General features: G+C 39.6%; 1 protein-coding gene across 2 annotated transcripts; it reads right to left on the bottom strand.

The window, feature by feature from the left end:
• Positions 1–1,954: 1,954 nt before the first annotated feature.
• mindy2 (MINDY lysine 48 deubiquitinase 2) lies at positions 1,955–18,380 on the bottom strand (the record flags this gene model as incomplete). Of its 2 annotated transcripts, none has more annotated exons than XM_079238450.1 (9): positions 1,955–2,642; positions 4,786–4,962; positions 5,980–6,153; positions 6,855–6,997; positions 8,017–8,119; positions 9,597–9,755; positions 14,461–14,525; positions 16,579–16,636; positions 17,469–18,380. In XM_079238450.1, the coding sequence occupies 9 exons, from the start codon at positions 18,378–18,380 to the stop codon at positions 2,454–2,456; spliced, it is 1,980 nt and encodes a 659-aa protein (XP_079094576.1). In that variant the 3' UTR covers positions 1,955–2,453. The 2 variants fall into 2 exon arrangements, with proteins under 2 accessions (XP_079094576.1, XP_079094577.1); XM_079238451.1 differs by having other exon boundaries at positions 1,955–2,639.
• Positions 18,381–18,427: the final 47 nt, after the last annotated feature.

Genomic DNA, 18,427 nt, shown 5'->3' with positions numbered 1-18,427 from the left:
TGCAAAGTTTCCTAAATAACATAGTGTTAAGTTCTTCAACGTGTCAAAGTTATATGTTCAAATACTTAAAAGTTGTAAATGAGAAAGACACTGCAGGCCAAGGAACTGTGCCTTCCATGTCCCTTCATGAAAGGCCTGAGAATAGTTCGGATGTGGAAGATGTATGGATTGTCTCAATCTGGTAATACGCCCATTTCCTAGTCTCCTATAAAACATGAAATAAGGCTTTACATACATACATGGCTGTGTATAATTATATATATATATATATATATATATATATATATATATATATGTATAATTATATTTATATTCATATATATATGTATAATTATATTTATATTCATATATATATGTATAATTATATTTATATTTATATATATATATATATATATATATATATATATATATATATATATATATATATATACATATATATATGTACACACAAAAGACACAGCCATGTTAGGGCAAAACAAACAAAAAGCTCAATCTCCTGCCATCACAGAGCCTATAAGAAAGGTTTCTCAGTAAGTAGCCTGCTGCCTTCATGTAATCCTACTGTTCTGATAGTGAATTTGTTGTGACTGAACAAAATAATAGAAACAAACTGATTTGCAAGCACTGCAAAAGCCTTCTGTGACGACTGTCTCCAGCCAGCAACAGATGGCTTGAATCAAGGCATCTGACTGGAATGTATAGATAGAAAAGAGTCCCAGGAGGCAGTCCCATGGTGCAATAATGGCACAAAGCACAAGCCAAATCCATCATATGAAAGCAGTTGGTAAATATGTACAATGTGTGTTTGCATGCTCGATGCCGTAGTTAAATGCACAAAAGCAAAAAGTGACACCATAGGATTTCAGAATTCAGAGTCTACATTCTGTACCTCACAGCAGACTTTGAGAAGTTTCACTTTAAAGTCTTAAATCTACTGATAATAGATGAGGTTTAAAATTCAAGACAGAGCTAGTAAAGCTGACCTTAACGCCGCAAATTCATGTGGTCTCCACATACTACTTTTAGGATCTTTTTTTCCCTCAAAAACTGACTGTGAAGGTAAAGATGGGTGACAAATTAAAACAAAAACTCTGGCAGTGAATATTGGCATTTCAGCTGTTCTGTGGGACATTAAAGACACCTGTCCAGCCCGTCACTCCCATCTGTGTTCTCAAATCAAACCATTCATTGGTTCATTTCCGGGAGATGTAGGCACAGTCATTCTGCAAGAGAACGGTGCCATCCTACAAGAGCAACTTAAAAACAGCTTGTTGATTTGTCCTCTCCCAGTGTAAAACCGGGCCAATTGAGAACCCTTGCAGTCGAGGTCAAGGGTTCAGGTTTTTCCTTTAATTTGTCACTTGCCTGTACATCCATGTGAGATAAATTAATGGCAGTTCTTGCTAACACACAGACTGAAAACAAGCTGTCACAGAAACATTAGACGAAAAGACGAAAAAAGAGAGAAAGAAAGACCTCATGAAGCTTTCTCAAACTCGAGTAACTTAAGACATGACATGTCCAAAATCTGCAGCAACAATGTAAAAAATATTGGCCATTTCCAAATTGAAATTTCTTACATCTGTAAAGCTCAGCAAATAATACACCACACACGATCACATCATACAGCATACTGCACACTAGACACATGAAAACAAACCTGCAGTCACATTCAAACAGAGCAGAGTACAACGCTGCCAAACTCTGTTAAGGCAAATCTGAACAGGGCAAGCTGTGATTAGTCTTGTATGGTAGCTACAGTGTCTGGCAGCTGTCTGGCATTATCAGCCTTCAGTATATAGCGTTTCCAAGGGGACACAAATGATGTTACTAAAGAGGCGAGAAAAATCCCTTTTCGGCTTATTGAAAAAAAACATAAAACCTTTCCTAAAAGTGAGGAACACAACAAATACATAAAATGAAAATCTTGGCATAAAAACAAAAAAAATGGATCTTTGTAAATAATCTTCTGTAAATAAAGATGCGTACAAAAAAAAAAAAAAAAAAAGCTTATAAGCTGTATGAGTGATGAATTAAATGAGTATTTTTCCCTGTGAAAGGATGGTGCTTCACTTCTTTAGGTTATCTTTTTTTCTAGAAAATACACCACCCCAGATAAATTTGACCCCACATCACAAATATAGTGCACTGTGCAACTTGTAACAAAGTTTGGCTGACTCTATGAAAGATAACGGGTAGTTGTAGTTATTGTAGTGTCCCTTCCTCTGATGTCCAGGTTCCACTGAGGATAGAGGATAGCAGGCACCAGTGGCTTGGGAACAACCAATCCTCTGTGAGTCTAATCTCTTCTCTGTTACCTCCTTCCCTTGTCTGTCATCAAGTAGTCGCTGCACGTAGTGTGTCCCTCCGCGGAGAAGCAAAAGCCGTCTCCTTTCACACAAATAGGCAAATGCACAAAACACAAATGCACACTCAAAAAGACGAGCTGTATGTTACAAAATAACACACTTGTCTTTATCTTTTGACTCTTTCTTGGCTTTGCGTTCCCCGCTTGACGATTGCTTTCCGGGACTGGGTGTGGCTCCAGCTGCTGCTGCAGTCCCAGGACTGGCCGCGGCTCCAGCTGCTCCTGCACCTCCTCCGTCTGCCTCAACTCCCTCCACAAGCTCCTGCTGGCCCTGCTGAGCAAACAGCGGCATTGGAGTACAAATTTAGAGATGCATGTATACTACAAGCCATCTTTCATAGAAGTGCAATATATAAACAGAATTAGCAAACCATTTCATCACTGGATTCTATGAAATCTGATATAAAGGTTGAAACCGGGGAAGGTCAGGCAGCTTTAGGTCCCATAATATGTGATTACAGGTCCATGAGCGGTTGTTGCTCAATATGCAGAAAGTTGTTTATTGTTTTCTCGTTGGAATAAGTAAAGCAACTCCTGACGAAGACGGCATCTGAATGGTTGAATATCTTAATGTAGATCTTGAATACTTCAATTAAAGACCAACGTCACCTTCACTGTTAAGCGTGTCATCCACTAATGTGCAATAATACACCTCCATATCATCACTGAATCTAGGTTTGGAACCACTGATGCTCCATCTCCCTTACTTACCGAAGGTGAACATAGGGTTCATGATGGTTGAAGAATTTCAAATTTTCATTCATTAGATTCACCAGAAAGTGGACAGCAGTAGAGTCAGTGGTGAATAAGACTGAAGCAGGGACATTCTGAAGTATTGTTTTTTTTTTTTAATTGTTTATTTTAAGCACTACAACATTGTTTATATTAAATTTAGTAACAACTTGCTCACAGCATCAGTTACCAAGTGGCGAGCTCCTTTAAGACTTTAGCCCTGAAATTACATTGTTCTCATAGACTAATAAGAATAGTAGTAATACATTTCATTTAAAAAGCACCTTTTGGGTCACTGTACAATCAAACAGGCGGAAGACAACAATAGAAAACAATAAATAAATAAAATACAGACACAAAACCGTGAGACAGAGTAATTAGAGAGAGTATGCTTTCTTAAACAGGTGCATTTTGAGGTTGGATTTAAACAGAGGTAAACGCTCATTGTTATGGACGTCTGGCGGGAGAGAATTCCAGACATCAGGAGCAGAGTAACTGAATGCTCTGAGCAAACCGGAAGTAGACTGTCTGCCATTTTCCCTGTGACAGGTGTGTGTCTGTAACAAGCCATTCTGATGGGAATCGGGTCTTTTTTTTTTTTTTTTTTTTAACAATAAACTGTTTCTTTTTTTTTTTTTACCTAACCAAGAACTGCTTATCACCAACAGCAGCAGAAAACTTCAGCTGTGGAAAAAAGCTGAATGTGAACAACACAGACTATGAAGCTTGCCCCTGTCTGACACCTTTCCACATAGATTGGAGAGCAGAAAACAGGGGTGTTCGACAGAAGTGGGTGAAGTAAATTAACAGAAAGATTTAATTCCCGACAACAGCAACTTGATAAGTTTAGGTGAAAAGTTGTAAATTCAACATAAAACGTTCCATGTTTTACATGCTGCTGTCAAGCTTAACGTGACGCAATAGCTCATACTATTAAGCTATAGTAGCTATTGCTAATGGACTAAGAGACAAAAAATGGCTATATTTAGATGATATTGTGAAATGTGAAGCATAGACCTGCTATGCAGGGGGAAAAAAAAAACACTTTACCTTAACTATTTTTGTTAGCATGGAATTTGTATATGTTTTATTATTACAATGTGAAACATGAAATATATTTCTGTTTTTGAATGAGGAAACTGCGCATAAAGCAGATCAGAAAAATATTTAGTTTACAAAACGTGATCAAGTTTTACTTCATGCAGGGCTGAAACTTGGATACACTGAAACACTTTGGATGATGCGGTCATAATGTTGACACTGGACCCTTAAAATCAGACATGTTGGTAACTTTATTCTCCCTGCGGCTTTTACAAATAATTTTATTCTAGTTTTCAGAAAACAGCTATGAAATTAGCTTAATCACTGGTACATGCTTGAGAGCAATTCATGCACTCATGAACCACTTTGCTATGTGCAGGTAAGTAACGTACCAGGTCACTCATAACTGTCCCACATTGCTACTGAATTTACAATGATCCTTTTCTGTTTACTGTCATAACCAATGCCGAACTAGCATGAACATGAACTGACTGGCAATTAGAAGGCTTGTGCAGAGTTTGATGTCAAACTCTGCACAAGCCTGCTAATTAAGTCTGATGTATCCTTACTGTGGCTCTCGAGGATTGGAGTTGCCCACCCGTTGATTAGTCTTTACCCTCTCAGTCCTGCTCTGCTTAGCTTACCTGTGCTGCTGCCGCCTGCTCCTGCTCTTGCTCCTGGTAGTACTGGGAGGCCCGTCTGTCCTCCTCCTCCTGAAGTTTTTTCGCCAGCTCCAGATCACTGATGCCTTCAGGAAGTTGCTCCCACTGCAGGTCTTGGCTTTGCTGCTCCTGCTGTAGTGACAGCGCCATCAGATAGTCCTGATAACAGACATAAACACACACACACACAGAGTAGTTGCGTAGTGTACTGATTATGCAACCTCATGCGTATTAACTGAGTTCACTGTGTCCTTATTAGTTTTCCTTTGTTGTTGCTAGTGATTGCACTTTTTTGTGTTTTCTTTGTTCTTTTTAGTAGCCAATATAGTACGGTGTAATAAACAGTTCTTATGCATTGTATTTTAATCTGTGATCTTTATGTTACGCACTCAGTGAGTGCATAGATCCACTCTCCCCATTGGCATAATTGAACATTCTCGAAATCAAACAGAATTTATTATTGCATAACATGTCTGAATATCTTTTTCCCTGTAAACATTTTCTTTTTTTTAAGATAAGACTGGCTGAACCACAGTATATGTGAAACAAACAAGTTCCCCCCCGTACACACAGTCTGGTCTGTGTGTATGTGGTAGCAAATCTGATAATTTGTCAGCAAACTGCCTTCTTGCCACTCTGGCCAACTAGAAATGAATACAGGAACTAATGAACCAATGAAAATGCATCAGAGACAGAAACTAATTCATTTAGTAAGGACCACTGTGGTACCAGAAAGAACGAGTAAGAACAGAAGCAGGCACCAGGTAGCCTTGCTCTGGAATATACATTGCAGGATGAAAATATTGGGAAAAACACCCAAGATTTGTAGTGATTTGTTGACACCACTCACAGCTTAAAGTACAAATATTCAGCCTAGACATCTGATCTCAACCCAACTTCAATTTATGTGTCAACCTGGAAGTGGGAAGTCAAAGTGCTTCTGCTCCACCTATGCTTTGTGCAGTGTTTAATATCCTAACATGGAAATGTGAACTTCTTGATGTTGTAAGTCTTCCTGAAAATTAAAAAAATTCAATGTTGACTCTTGGCCAGCGTGCCATTAGTTTGCTTTCTCTTTCTGTTTTTAAACAACGATGTAAGAAAGGCACATCGAATTTCCAATTTTGGGTTTGGTTATTGCTGGTTTTGCTAGTTTGCCTGCAACAGCATTCTGACCTGGTCTATCTGATCCTGCTGGCCGCGGTACACAGTCTCTGGGTCTGAAGGAGGTCGCAACCGGAACTCCGAATCACAGAAGTTTCCATCTCCATCAACATTATGCAGACTCTCCCAGACGACCTTCTCCTCTGTCAGGAAACCCTGGTCTGTCACTAGAAGGTAGAGCTGGCCCTGGAAAACAACCACATATGTATGACTTACACACACCTCAGAATTTTTACACTACATACACCATTTCTATTGGTTGTAGACACGCACCAACTCTACATCAGTATTTTTTATTTTTTCTAGCTTCTCATTATAAATGATTGCATCTTCATGTTCACAAAAAAAATGACAGCTGGGGATCATGGGGGATGCTTTGTGCAAGTGTTATGGGACACACAGCATTGCTTGCATTGGCAGCAACAGTGTACTATTTGAAATGAAAACTGGCGGGTACTTCCCCTCCTGTGGATGACAGGAAGTCTGCTCCGGCTCCAGTCAATGCCGAGCCAGCTGTGGAGAAGGGCTGTTAAAGGTGGGGCAGTAGAGATGGCTATAAAACCAGGTCAATCAGTTTCTACCTGTTGCATTTTATAACATTTTCAACTATTGGTTGAAAACACGTGTATGACGTGTTGAAAACATCTGTGTAATCATGAGGAAATGATGAGGAGATGATGAAAGAGAACACCTCATTATCTAAATCTAATTTGAAAAAGAATAATACATTTTAACTTACCATTACAAGTTTTTGTTTTACAAACAAGTTTTTGATCTGATCACTAATTGGAAGGATAGACGACACAAATCGATGGTCGAAACCATAACTTATGTATTATTTCAGTGATGTGTGTTATGAAAAATGTTGTCAGTACTTTTTAGTGTACCTTGTATTTGATCATGGTGCTGAAGTGGTTATTCCTGAAAAAGACACAGAGCTCTCCTTCCTGTACAGTGGAGGTGAGCTCACATAAGCCATGGTAAGTGAGCTGAGTGGCCGTGCTGCTCAGAAACTGCTCTGCTACAATACCTACAACATGAAAAGTGGATTTAGAAACAGAGTTACAAAGACAGAGACTTTGTAATTTACTGGCTTGTAAAAGGAGTAATGCATATATGCATGTTAGAGCTGTGACGATATGCTTTGGTCCCGATTTGATTAGATTCAGATTTTTTGGGTGCCGATTCGATTTAATTGAGATTCTCATAATTCCTCGATATTGCTGATTTTTGTAAAATTAAAACAACAACAACAAAAAAAAAAAGGACAAAACTTGTTTTGCTCATAATTTTTCTTGATTTCAATTAGGAAAAAAACAACACAGTAGCCAGATCATCATTCTGCGGCTATAATCCCCAAGAAGACAAGTAAAAAGATCAATAAAAATAATAAAAATGACAAAAATTTTATATTGTAATTTTTTTATTTATATATAAAAAAAAGATATTTTTAAAAAATAATCTATTTTACAATTGTGAAGCAAAAAAATCCTGATCTTTGATTTTTTTTTTATTCGATTTTCCCACCCCTCATGCAAATATTAATTTGGATCCTTGTGTTTGGTGTGTTTCTTCTCTAACTTGCCTGGGACTCATGTATATGGATGCTAAGAATGTAAAAATAGTCAATTTATTAGACTAAGAGTCCAGGCCCAGTTGTCATGTGTTGCTTGTCAAGAAACTATTTTACAGTTATTTAAAAAAAAAAAAAAATCACAAATTCACCTGCTTAAAAAGTGACCTGTATGACATTTGTACTCAAAGGGGGTAAAAATGCAGAAAGATTCTGACGTGCTGACTTGGGAGCAGCCCATATGAAAACAAATAAATACTGTGATCCTTTTAGTGTATTAACACTGGACAGTCCAGTAAACATGAATCAGAACTAATGTGCCACTAAACAGAAAGACCATTTTTAAACCGTCCTCTTCTTCTTCCTCTTTTGTTTACCAAAGTGCACGACTTTGCCCCTGTTTCTCTTCCTCTGTCGGCCAAAAGAGAAGAAAATAGATGACAGAAGGAGAGAATGAGTGAAGAGAAAGCTCTCACCTTCCCCTGCCAGCTCGCTGTTGTCAGATTGTTTGCAGGATATTATCTTCTCCACCAGCTGGTTGTAGCTGCAGTTGCCAACTGCCTTGACAATGTCATGCATCTGCAAGCACAAAGATTAAAAAAAATGTCAGAAAGCATTTACCAAAAGCTTTGGTGTGAACTAAAAGAAGTTATATTTTATTGTATTTCACTGCATTTATTCTGTTTATGAGAAGGCAGATTTATACATTTAAAAAAAGAGAAAGAACCGAGGGATGAGGAATAAAAAATCAAAGCAGTAAAGCTTGAAGTGAATCACCTCAACTTGAAAACCTTTCCTACATCTTATATCTCTGAATGATGATAAAGGACTGAGGTCCAAAGTTGGAAAATGTCCTTTAACAACACATATCTTAAGACTGCCATGACGGCAGGCCCCTAAACACCATAAAGAACAGGAGCACTTCAAGGAACACCCCAAAGATAGCAGGGTGCATACTTAACTTCCAAGCTACCCAGTTGTGCAACTGTGGGACGCATTGGAACCCAGCCTACATAAATCTCACCCAGCAATCAACAGTACCTGGAGAATATGTTGTCAGCACCCAGACACCAAATATTTCCAGACTCTATTGTCTGGAGGATATGGGTCGCTCTTTGGGCACAAAAGTTCTTCTGATAATGTTGGGTATGTGGTGCTAAAGTTAAGTTCTATTGCATGTACTTGTCGTTTTGTACTCCTGTAGTTGTTTTTATATCACTCCTGCTATTGTACATTGATACTTTGTGCATCACTTTGGTCCATTTATGTTTAAGTGGCTGATTAATGAGTCATTAGATTCTAATCAGTGGTCTGTAAGAGGTTTAGCAGCAAATACATTTCATCCTTTACCACTGGATATTTCCGATTTACTGTGCACATCTGTGGAATATCAGAAAGGAAAACTTTAAGAACATCAGTATGATCAGCACTATGGTTAGCAGCTTACGGTCAACATTTACTGCAGCACTTTTGTAACTGGTTAGTTTCCAATTTTCAACAAAAACGCTACCTTGGGTATTCACACACACTCAGTATTGTTGGTTTTTATTAAAGGTGAAAGTTATGTTTTTGGTATCGTTGGTTTGACTGTCTATTAGTAATATAAATAAAAAAGTTAAGCAATAAGGAACAAGTAATTAGATTTTAAAACTGATCAAGACCAAAACCTGGATCCAGGGTTTTTATGATTCTTTACAAAGTGCAGAGCAGGTCTAGACAAAGAAAAGCTGACACATCAAAGTGTCAAATTGCCTCACGTTGTGCTGCAATTTGTCATATGATGAGTTTAAAATAATGTTACAATTTGTCCTGTAAAAGGAAGATGTCTGGTGTTTATTTATTTATTTTTTTCAAGGAAAAAAGTTCAAATTTGTTGTGTGTAAATAATGTGAGCGAAGTCTTCCTGCATTATCATCATCAGCAGGTTACCTGTCAGGACAATCTGTTGTCATGTCATGGCAGCCATGGACAAAAACCGCAATAACCGACTTGACTGAGGACATTTCTATATTTGTAGATGTGCTTAAAAGGAGGAAAAAAATAACTTCCAACTCACCTGGGGGTCAACAAGCCAGCCATGGTAAAGAGGGATGTCAAGCAGATCAAACACAATGCATTCTGGGGTGTACTCAAATACTCGCACGCCTGTAAACTTGACGTTCACATCCAGACCCGTCTGCAGCTTGTGTAACACTGCCATGGCATCGCTCATGTTCTGGAAAATGAAAGAACACAGATTCTTGTGAAACTATGACAGAGCAGAGGAGTTGGACAAAGCTAAACAGTTGCAAGTATTTGACAGGCTGTTCAGTTGCTTATTTAAAGTAAATTTCTACAAAATTCTCAGTCCCTTCATTGATTCATCTTTTATCTCACTGTAAGGCTCGGACACGAGAAGAAAGACTCACTACACGTAACAAACTACAGTTCATCATTCAGCTCAGTTAACAACTATCTGTTAGCTGATGGTTAACAAGTTAAGAAACAACAAATCAACTGAAACTGGATGGGCTAGGAATTGTAGTACTTTTGGTGTCCTGAAGTTCAGTTTTGAAAAAATTTGCCTCTGTTGAGATGTCTTTACAGTCATGTAATAGGAGATAACTCATTCTGGAAGAATATGCTCTGACATCACTTTTTCATATGATATCGCCCTCCGGAAATGTCTCTTGGGTGCAAAACAAACCCACAATAGCTGCTATGAACTGATTTGAGGAAAAAAAGTAAAGAACCATGAAAATGTACCGACCGATGGGAAAAAGATGACTGAGGCATGAAAATGAGTCATGCATGTTTACAGTCTTACCTACAAACGTTTACTGAGAATCCAGTTAGAAAAAAAAGTGGTATTAAAAATAACAGACATATTTCCATTTTGGTTTTAGCTCAGCATATATTACTATATGTATGTATATATGTAGAAATTTTTATTACTCTTTTCCTTGTTCATGTAAATACATATATTTACAATATGCAGAAAGAAGTGTCCTTTCATCATTCCCCAAACTATTTTTTTTTTTTAATGAAGTAGCCATTTCCTATATGAAAAACTAGCATTTATCTGTTTAATCCTACAAGATTACAGAATCATCTGAATTGGAATAGTACTAGTATGAAAATCACAAGGAATATAGCACCTTATTCAAACACTGCACACACCTTAGAAACCCAGTAAAAACGACTAACTATTGCTTTTAGCCTCAAAGCACTGCTTCCCAGCTGGCGCAAAACCTCAGCTGCCATTTAACTCTGAGATTGAGATGAACCTTCCAGCTGAGCCCTGAGTGTGCTGTTCTCAGTAATTTTCATTTGATTCAAACTCTTCACATTACACAAGACATGATGAAGAAACATAACCTCAGAGCTACTACTACAATGTTCAGATTTATCTGCCATTTCCTGACTCCATGAAGCAGGTCAATCCAGTGTCATTCTTTAGTGACTTATTTGTATTGCACTCAAAGGATGTCAGCTACATGTTTAATACATGTGGAAATGTTATATAATCCACATAAATATTTCACAAAAACTTAAAAAATAAATTCTGTCTGACTTACAGTGCAAAAGACAGAAACAAATGAAGGTTTCATACATTTTTAATAGTGCTCATGCTCAAAGAATGTATATAACTAAGTGGTTATAAATGGTTTAAAACACCCTCAATCCTGATATGCAATGTCCATACTGCATGCAACTCAATTTGTCCCATTTGCTTGAGAGATCCTACACATCCCATGAGCGGTGAGCAGGCCCAGTTTTGACACCCTGGCATGAAGAGCTGAGGTGAAAAGCCTGCAGCTGGCTCATCTAAGTGTGTGGATTAGGATGCTTAAGAGCAGCAGCGATGGCAGGATTAGTGGGGCTGTGTAATGGACCACATCTCGTCACTTTAGGGGTGAAGGGCTCCAACAGCAGATGAGTGCTCAGAGATCAGATGATTAGCAATGCATCACTTTCATTCATATTGGCTTGTGTTGGATGCACTTCCTCAGTGTGACATTTGCACAGCACTCTGCTACTCTGCTGGGACCCTTCTGTATTTCCACACTTTGAGTATCTAGGTGCCTATGCTCATCCTTTTTTGTTGATTTCCAACCAAAATGTATCCAACTAGACTGCTGAGCAAATCGTATATCATATTATAATAATAAATAATTAAGCTATTTTTATGAGTATGGGTACAAGCTAGTGTAGCTTGTAATTGACAGAATAGGTTACAGTGGTGCCAAGATGAAAGGCATTACTTTTATCCCAGGAGATTAGATTGGAGAAATGTGTAACATTGGCTTTGTAGCAATTCCCACATTTGCTCAAAATGCAGCCACACATGTCGCTGTACATGCATTTTATAAAAGGAAGAGGTTGTGGTATGAAGAGAGTTAAATTATTTTCCCATGTTGCATTCTGAGTATAAAATTGCCACTAAACAATTTAAACTGGGTTGATATTGCTGATTTTTGTAGATTAAAAACAAAATAAATCTATAAAACTTATCTTTTCGCTCTTAATTTTTCTTGATTCAGTTAGAAAAAAACAACACAATAGCCATCATCATCATCATTCTGCTGCTATAACACCCCAGAAGACAAGTAAAAAGATCAATAAAAACAATAAAAATGACTAAAATGTTATAATGGATTATTTTTATTTGTTTGAAAAAAAAAAATCGATTTTTTGTTAAAAAAAAAAAAATCGATTTTAAAATTGTGAAGCAAAAAAAATCACTATTTTCAACTTGATTTTCCCACCCCGAATATCAACCCAATACAATCAATCATTAAAATCTTGATTGCAAACTCAGCTGTTATATATTTGTCAGGCGTGTGTTGTCTAACTCGACACGAGTGGATCAAATCTTTCTGCTCTCTTCCCTACAATTCTGAATGACCAAATACACAGCAGATCTATGAACCTAAACTACAACACATCACTCAGTAGGTGGAAATAGTAAACCATTACATAACTTGATGGCCAATTGGTTGAAGCTTTAAATAAAACAGTTCATAAGACTGTGATGTCCGACAATATAGGTCATACTTGGACATCAGCAACTGTCACTGCTCTTCATGTTGTTAGATGTATCATCCTAACTCAGATATTTATCTGATATTTATCAACCTTATTTAAAGACATGCGCACTACAGAGAAACACTTGACATCCATCATATTCCTTTATTATATAAATGACACAAAAATATACAGCTAACATTTTTGTAGTGGATTAAATTCCACATGTATGCTGTCAGCCCACCTGTCCTGCAGGTTGCAGAAAATACCAAACTGATACACATAAATATATCACTTTATGATCAAACCAGCCATAATTATGGGCATATTTAATATTGGAGAGTAATATTGTTTTTGATCCATGCTAAGACTTAATGCGCTTTATGCACAACAATTGCGGGGTAAACTTTCCTAAACACTTGTGAAAAATATTCCCCATTACTTCAGAAAACCTTAATTCAAAACAATACATTTCCAAAAAAAATGCTTGAACAGTCATCATGGATGAATCACCTTGATGAGCTGGGTCCTCTGCGATGAAGACCGAGCAAAACTACACTCTCACTTCCTCGGCTCCTCTGGGTAAATATTTAACAAAAGCTAAAGAGCAGTCAGGCCGTTGCTATTTTAATCCAAATGCTCTCCTGTGACAGATGATGTTTTCTTCTCAGCTGAATTTATAAATAGAATTACTTGCATTATGAAGTCTTGTATTTGTTTCCATCCAGAGAAAATAAATTTGCATTTCATAACAGTCCTAAGAGAAATGAAAACTATTCTTTTCAATATATTAAAAAGACGCTACTGTAGTTTTCCGGAGGCCTGCCCACCGTTTTGTCCAAATTCAGCAAGAACCAACCGCAGTATGTCACAGATGGCAAATGGACATGACGACACCCACATGTGAAACATCTCTCAGGCCCGTGTCTAGGATTAGACCGCCATAATAACAAGACAACCTCGGACCACTCCCTTACTTCAACTCTGCATACCGACGACACTGCTAGTTTATTAAACAGGTTGTATTTCAGCTCTGCTTAAATTGAGAAAGCCTGCTCCAGTGAGCTTATTTGAGGAAACTGCACATTATTTTTGCTCCTCTCTAAGTGAGGGACAAGTGGGGCTTCAAATCATTCACAGATGTGCAAACGTGCTGCCACGCATAAAAGAGAAGAGGCGGGGCCCCTCCCACACTGTAAGCTGGCAGCGGAGATGGGAGGAAACGAGAGGCTGAAGCTCCATCTCCAAGAGCCTTTCATTGTAAGCCACACACACACACACACACACACACACACACACACACACACACACACACACACACACACACACACACACACACACACACACACACACACACACACACACACACACAGCGCTTCAGTAATAGCCGGAAGCTGAACCCGGCCATGCGTCTCTAAGCATCGGCCGCCATGTGAAACAACATAATCTGACACTTCTGACCCCTGTTGTTCCCTGGACCTTGTAAAACTCATCTTATATAACCTATAGAGCAATGGGGAAAAGCGAACTGCGATTTCATGTGGTTTGCTATCAACTCTTTGCTTATTTCCATATTACGGACCATTCGCTGGCCTCTGCTGCCTCCAATGCAAATGTACAAACTGGCTTTAGTGTGAGCATGTATATATGCTGAAAAGTGTTTCTGCAGGCCATAAGAGCTCTCACTTTGTGCCCAATAGGGAAATATGAATACTGACAGTAGGAACAGCTGGAACGTACTGAGTGAGAGCTTGTGTTAAACGTGCACAGTTATGATTTCAACACATAGCAAGGGGGAGAGGAGAGTGAGCTCATGCCTGAATCCTGGCACTTCACATACCACGGTCAGCAACTTACTAATTCACACACAGCTGTTAAATGACATACACGAGAATGATTAGACAAAGCCTCACCTGCTCGTAGTTCAGTCGCTGAGCCTCTGATATCTCCTTAGGTTTGGTTTCCAGAATGTAGTCACCTAGAGAGGACGGAAACAGCAATATTGTGTCATACTGGCCTGAAACAGTAAAGCCATTACAACGTTAACCAGCACTGAATAATCATAAAGCAGTTTGAGCATTTTCACACAATCTGCCACATGGTCTGAAATGTTTCTATAGTTCAGTAGTGTGTGTAATGGACAGATGTCTCCCAAGAAAAGATTGTGCCAATGAGGTGGGATCAGATGCAACTCAGTTCATGAATGCTGTCACCTGAGAGCTTCATCTACTCTGCTCTGAGGCAGGACAGGCTCCATCACAGGGCAGAGCCTGGCAGTGTTCTGGCTCCTGGTGTTTTTGCTTTGTTTGCCCCTCAGACATGCAGCTTACCTACCACCAGCACAGCAAACCACAGTACAAGTCTTTACAAAACAAGTCTCGAGGATATTTCTCTGAGGCAGGCCACACATAGATGGATATGACACATCTGTATCAGATACAGATGTATCAGATACATCTGTATCTGACTGCTTTTGGTGTGTTTGGGAAAAGTTGAACTGCTGAAGAACATGTTGAGCCTTGCTGGGAAAACAATGCAAATACATTCTTACTGGTGCAGGCGACTTCTTCCTTTCAGCGTCTTGAGCAAATACTTTTGAAAAAGTCTCATATTATTTATTAGAAACTGGTAAGTACATTGTGCGGCAATGTCAAAACAAATTTTACCAGAGAATTGCTCAAGGGGATGCCATCAACATAAAAAACCACCAAGAAATGCATCTTATTCAGGCAAATGAGAGTGAGAAGAGTGTCTCCATGGTAAGACCTTTCAGCGTTCTTAATCTTGAAAGAGTGTTTTTGTTTTTCTTCCTGATGACTTTGCTGTGAGAGATAATTGTCACACCCTAACTTGTACTTTACTAATTAATACCAAATGCAACAAAATCAGTCCGTCCACGTGTTGTGAAATTACAACAAGCAAGGTGTTACTGCACAAGATGTTTCGACCGGCCAACACACTCCTCTTACTTGAAGCTCTCCACCTAGAAAGAAGTTTTACTGCAACTCCACACTTTTTCCAGCAGGGGGGCAGAAAGCTGTGTGGTATTACTACAAATTAGGTTTTGACTTGCCAACCTCTCAAAATATGTTTCTATTTGCTGGTTTTCATCTGATTCACTGGTAATGAGACAATGTTAACTGAGCTGCTGAGGGACAACCACCACCCACTTCAAGGACCCCATCTTAGCCTGATCACACCTCTGCCATTTGTTGTAATGTGTTATGAAAAAAAGTCAGGAGGTTTGGAACATTGCAGAAGCCTCTAAACACTACAGATGCAGTAATGTAGTAATGTAGTGCAAACACAAAGTCTAATTGTTCTTTCTAAAGATGAAAAAATTGGATGAAAATAGAAGCACACACACAGTAGAAAGAGAGATCAGTGATAATGTACATAACTTACAGATTAGTTATATTAGCCAACAAACAGAAGTGAAAAAAAAATAACCATAACAGTATAAATTTAGTCATATAATCCAGAATTGTTGTGAAAACTGCTGTGGCCACTTGGGGAACTGACAGTGATAACTGGTGATCATTGGACATCATACTTTGATACAGAAGGGTGATTTTTAATTAAGTAGAACAGGATACAGCCATAGAAAAGAGATAGCTCCTATTTCCTTTGCTACAGCACAAGATCAGTTCACGGGGGATTTCCCTGTTGTGGTCTCTTCCTCTGTTGACTCTGGATTAAATGTGTAACTGACCTTTGAGTATGTACCCTTTCACTGGAGGGGACATGAAATACCAGAATGTTCACTTGCATTTTGAAACTTAATGCAAAGTCTTCATACATAACTATGTATGTAAGTCCGCTTGCAGTTCGAGTTAGTATACAAGCGACAAGACATATTGTAGTGACATTTTAACTTGTTGTCAAAACAGCATGTTATTGTGCACATGCCAAGCAGGGGAGCTCCTGTTTCAACAAGGTAATGAGGCTTAAGAGAATAAACACTGCATTTATTCCTTTTTTTAAAGAAATGATTTGGTATCAACTTGCTCTTGTGAGAGCAACTCACTCACCAAGATACTCCATCAGTTGCTCAGCAGTTATAATTTCCATCATAGGTGGCATCTTAACCTGCAACAAATACAAACATACCCACTATTCATTAATGTCTTACATAATTATTAAAGAAGACACTCTAACACAAAAATAATCAAAGTTTTGAGTGCTACAGTGTAGAAAGTTGTTATATCGCCTGTCAGTACTCAGAATCTATGGACACGCTTAAGTAAAATCTCATATATATCAGCATTTCTCATAAAAGAAATGACCAAGACATCCATCTGTCCATCTTCTCCCGCTTATCCGGGGTCGGGTCGCGGGGGGCAGCAGCCTGAGCAGGGAAAGCCCAGACTTCCCTCTCCCCAGCCACATTTGCCAACTCTGCGGGGGGGATCCCGAGGCGTTCCCAGGCCAGTCGAGAGATATAATCCCTCCAGTGTGTCCTGGGTCTTCCCCGGGGTCTCCTCCCAGAGGGACGTGCCTGGAACATCTCACCAGGGAGGCGTTCAGGAGGCATCCTGACCAGATGCCTGAGCCACCTCAACTGGCTCCTCTCGATGCAGAGGAGCAGTGGCTCTACTCTGACCAAGCTCCTCACCCTATTTCTATGGGAGAGCCCGGCGGCCACCCTGCAGAGGAAACTCATTTCAGCCACCTGTATACACGCTCTCGTTCTTTTGGTCATGACCCACAGCTCATGACCATAGGTGAGGGTAGGAACGTAGATCGACTGGTAAATCGAGAGCCTCGCCTTCTGGCTCTTGTCTTGCCATTTGTCTTGGAATGACCAAGACATATTGATGATATTTACTGGGTGGAGTAAAGTTAGATTAAACCCAGTTATAACAGCAAAACACACATTTAAGAGAGAATCAAGTTTCTATGCTAATTTCAGAGCACTTACCTTCCAGGCAAGCAGAAGGACATTCATGATCGCCAGCAATGGACAGGGGCCATTCTCGTTCTGGGTGATGATCGGTGTGTTCTCCTCCCTCCACTTCATCCACTTGATGTGGTACACGGACTGGCCGGAGGACCGGTCTTTCACGCACGAAGTCTTTGTCCCATCAGCCCCAAGCTCACTCTGCAAGGCTGCAGCCTGCCCCCTGTCCTCCAGCCCCTCGCTGTTGAGGTCAGAACTGGGACAAGAGTTGAGGTTGGAAAAGGACTCGAGTGAATCTATGCTGCGGGATTCTCCACCGAGGCTGGGATCGGGGTCACTCCCACTCGGTAATCCCTCCGATAATGTGGGATCAGCGGGCAGCCCCGATTTGACGTCTGCTGTGACCGCATTGTCTGGAGACTGGTGAATCGGTTTGGCAAGTTTAATCGGTTCACTTTCTCCACAATTTGAAACCTTGGCCGGAGAGTCTGTGTTCTCGTTAGCGGGAGGTGAGAGCGGTTCGTCGCTTCTGTTGTTTACTAACTTTGAGGCACCACCCTGGCTGTCTGCTGCTATCAGGATCGAGTCTTGCTCCATCCCGTTACGGATCTGATCCCCAGATCCTAACCACGACCTGGTCGCATCGTTGTCTTTCTTTCGATCCTCTTGTACAGAGAGGACTTCAGCAACTTCTGGTAATTCAGACTTCCCAGCACTGGATATAACATTAGCGGCGCTTGGAGCACTAACATTAGTGGTGCTGATAGTACAACTAGCGTTAACCAAAGTACTGAGAGGAGCCTCACTATTCTTGCATTTGTCGGGTGTCCCTTTCACTCCACCCACAGCAGGAACACCGCCCATTTCTCCCACAATCGTGGCACCCAAAGAGCTCCCGTCAGTGTCTCGATGCAGGTTTGCATTTTTCTCCATTTCGATATGCAGGCTGTCGACTGGTTTTAGCTCAATTGTAACGGTAG

Source organism: Telmatherina bonti, assembly GCF_933228915.1.
Source record: "Telmatherina bonti genome assembly, chromosome: 1".
Classification (NCBI taxonomy): Eukaryota; Metazoa; Chordata; class Actinopteri; order Atheriniformes; family Telmatherinidae; genus Telmatherina; species Telmatherina bonti.
The sequence above is the reverse complement of the archived record's forward strand: the minus strand, read 5'-3'. Positions and strand labels throughout refer to the sequence as shown.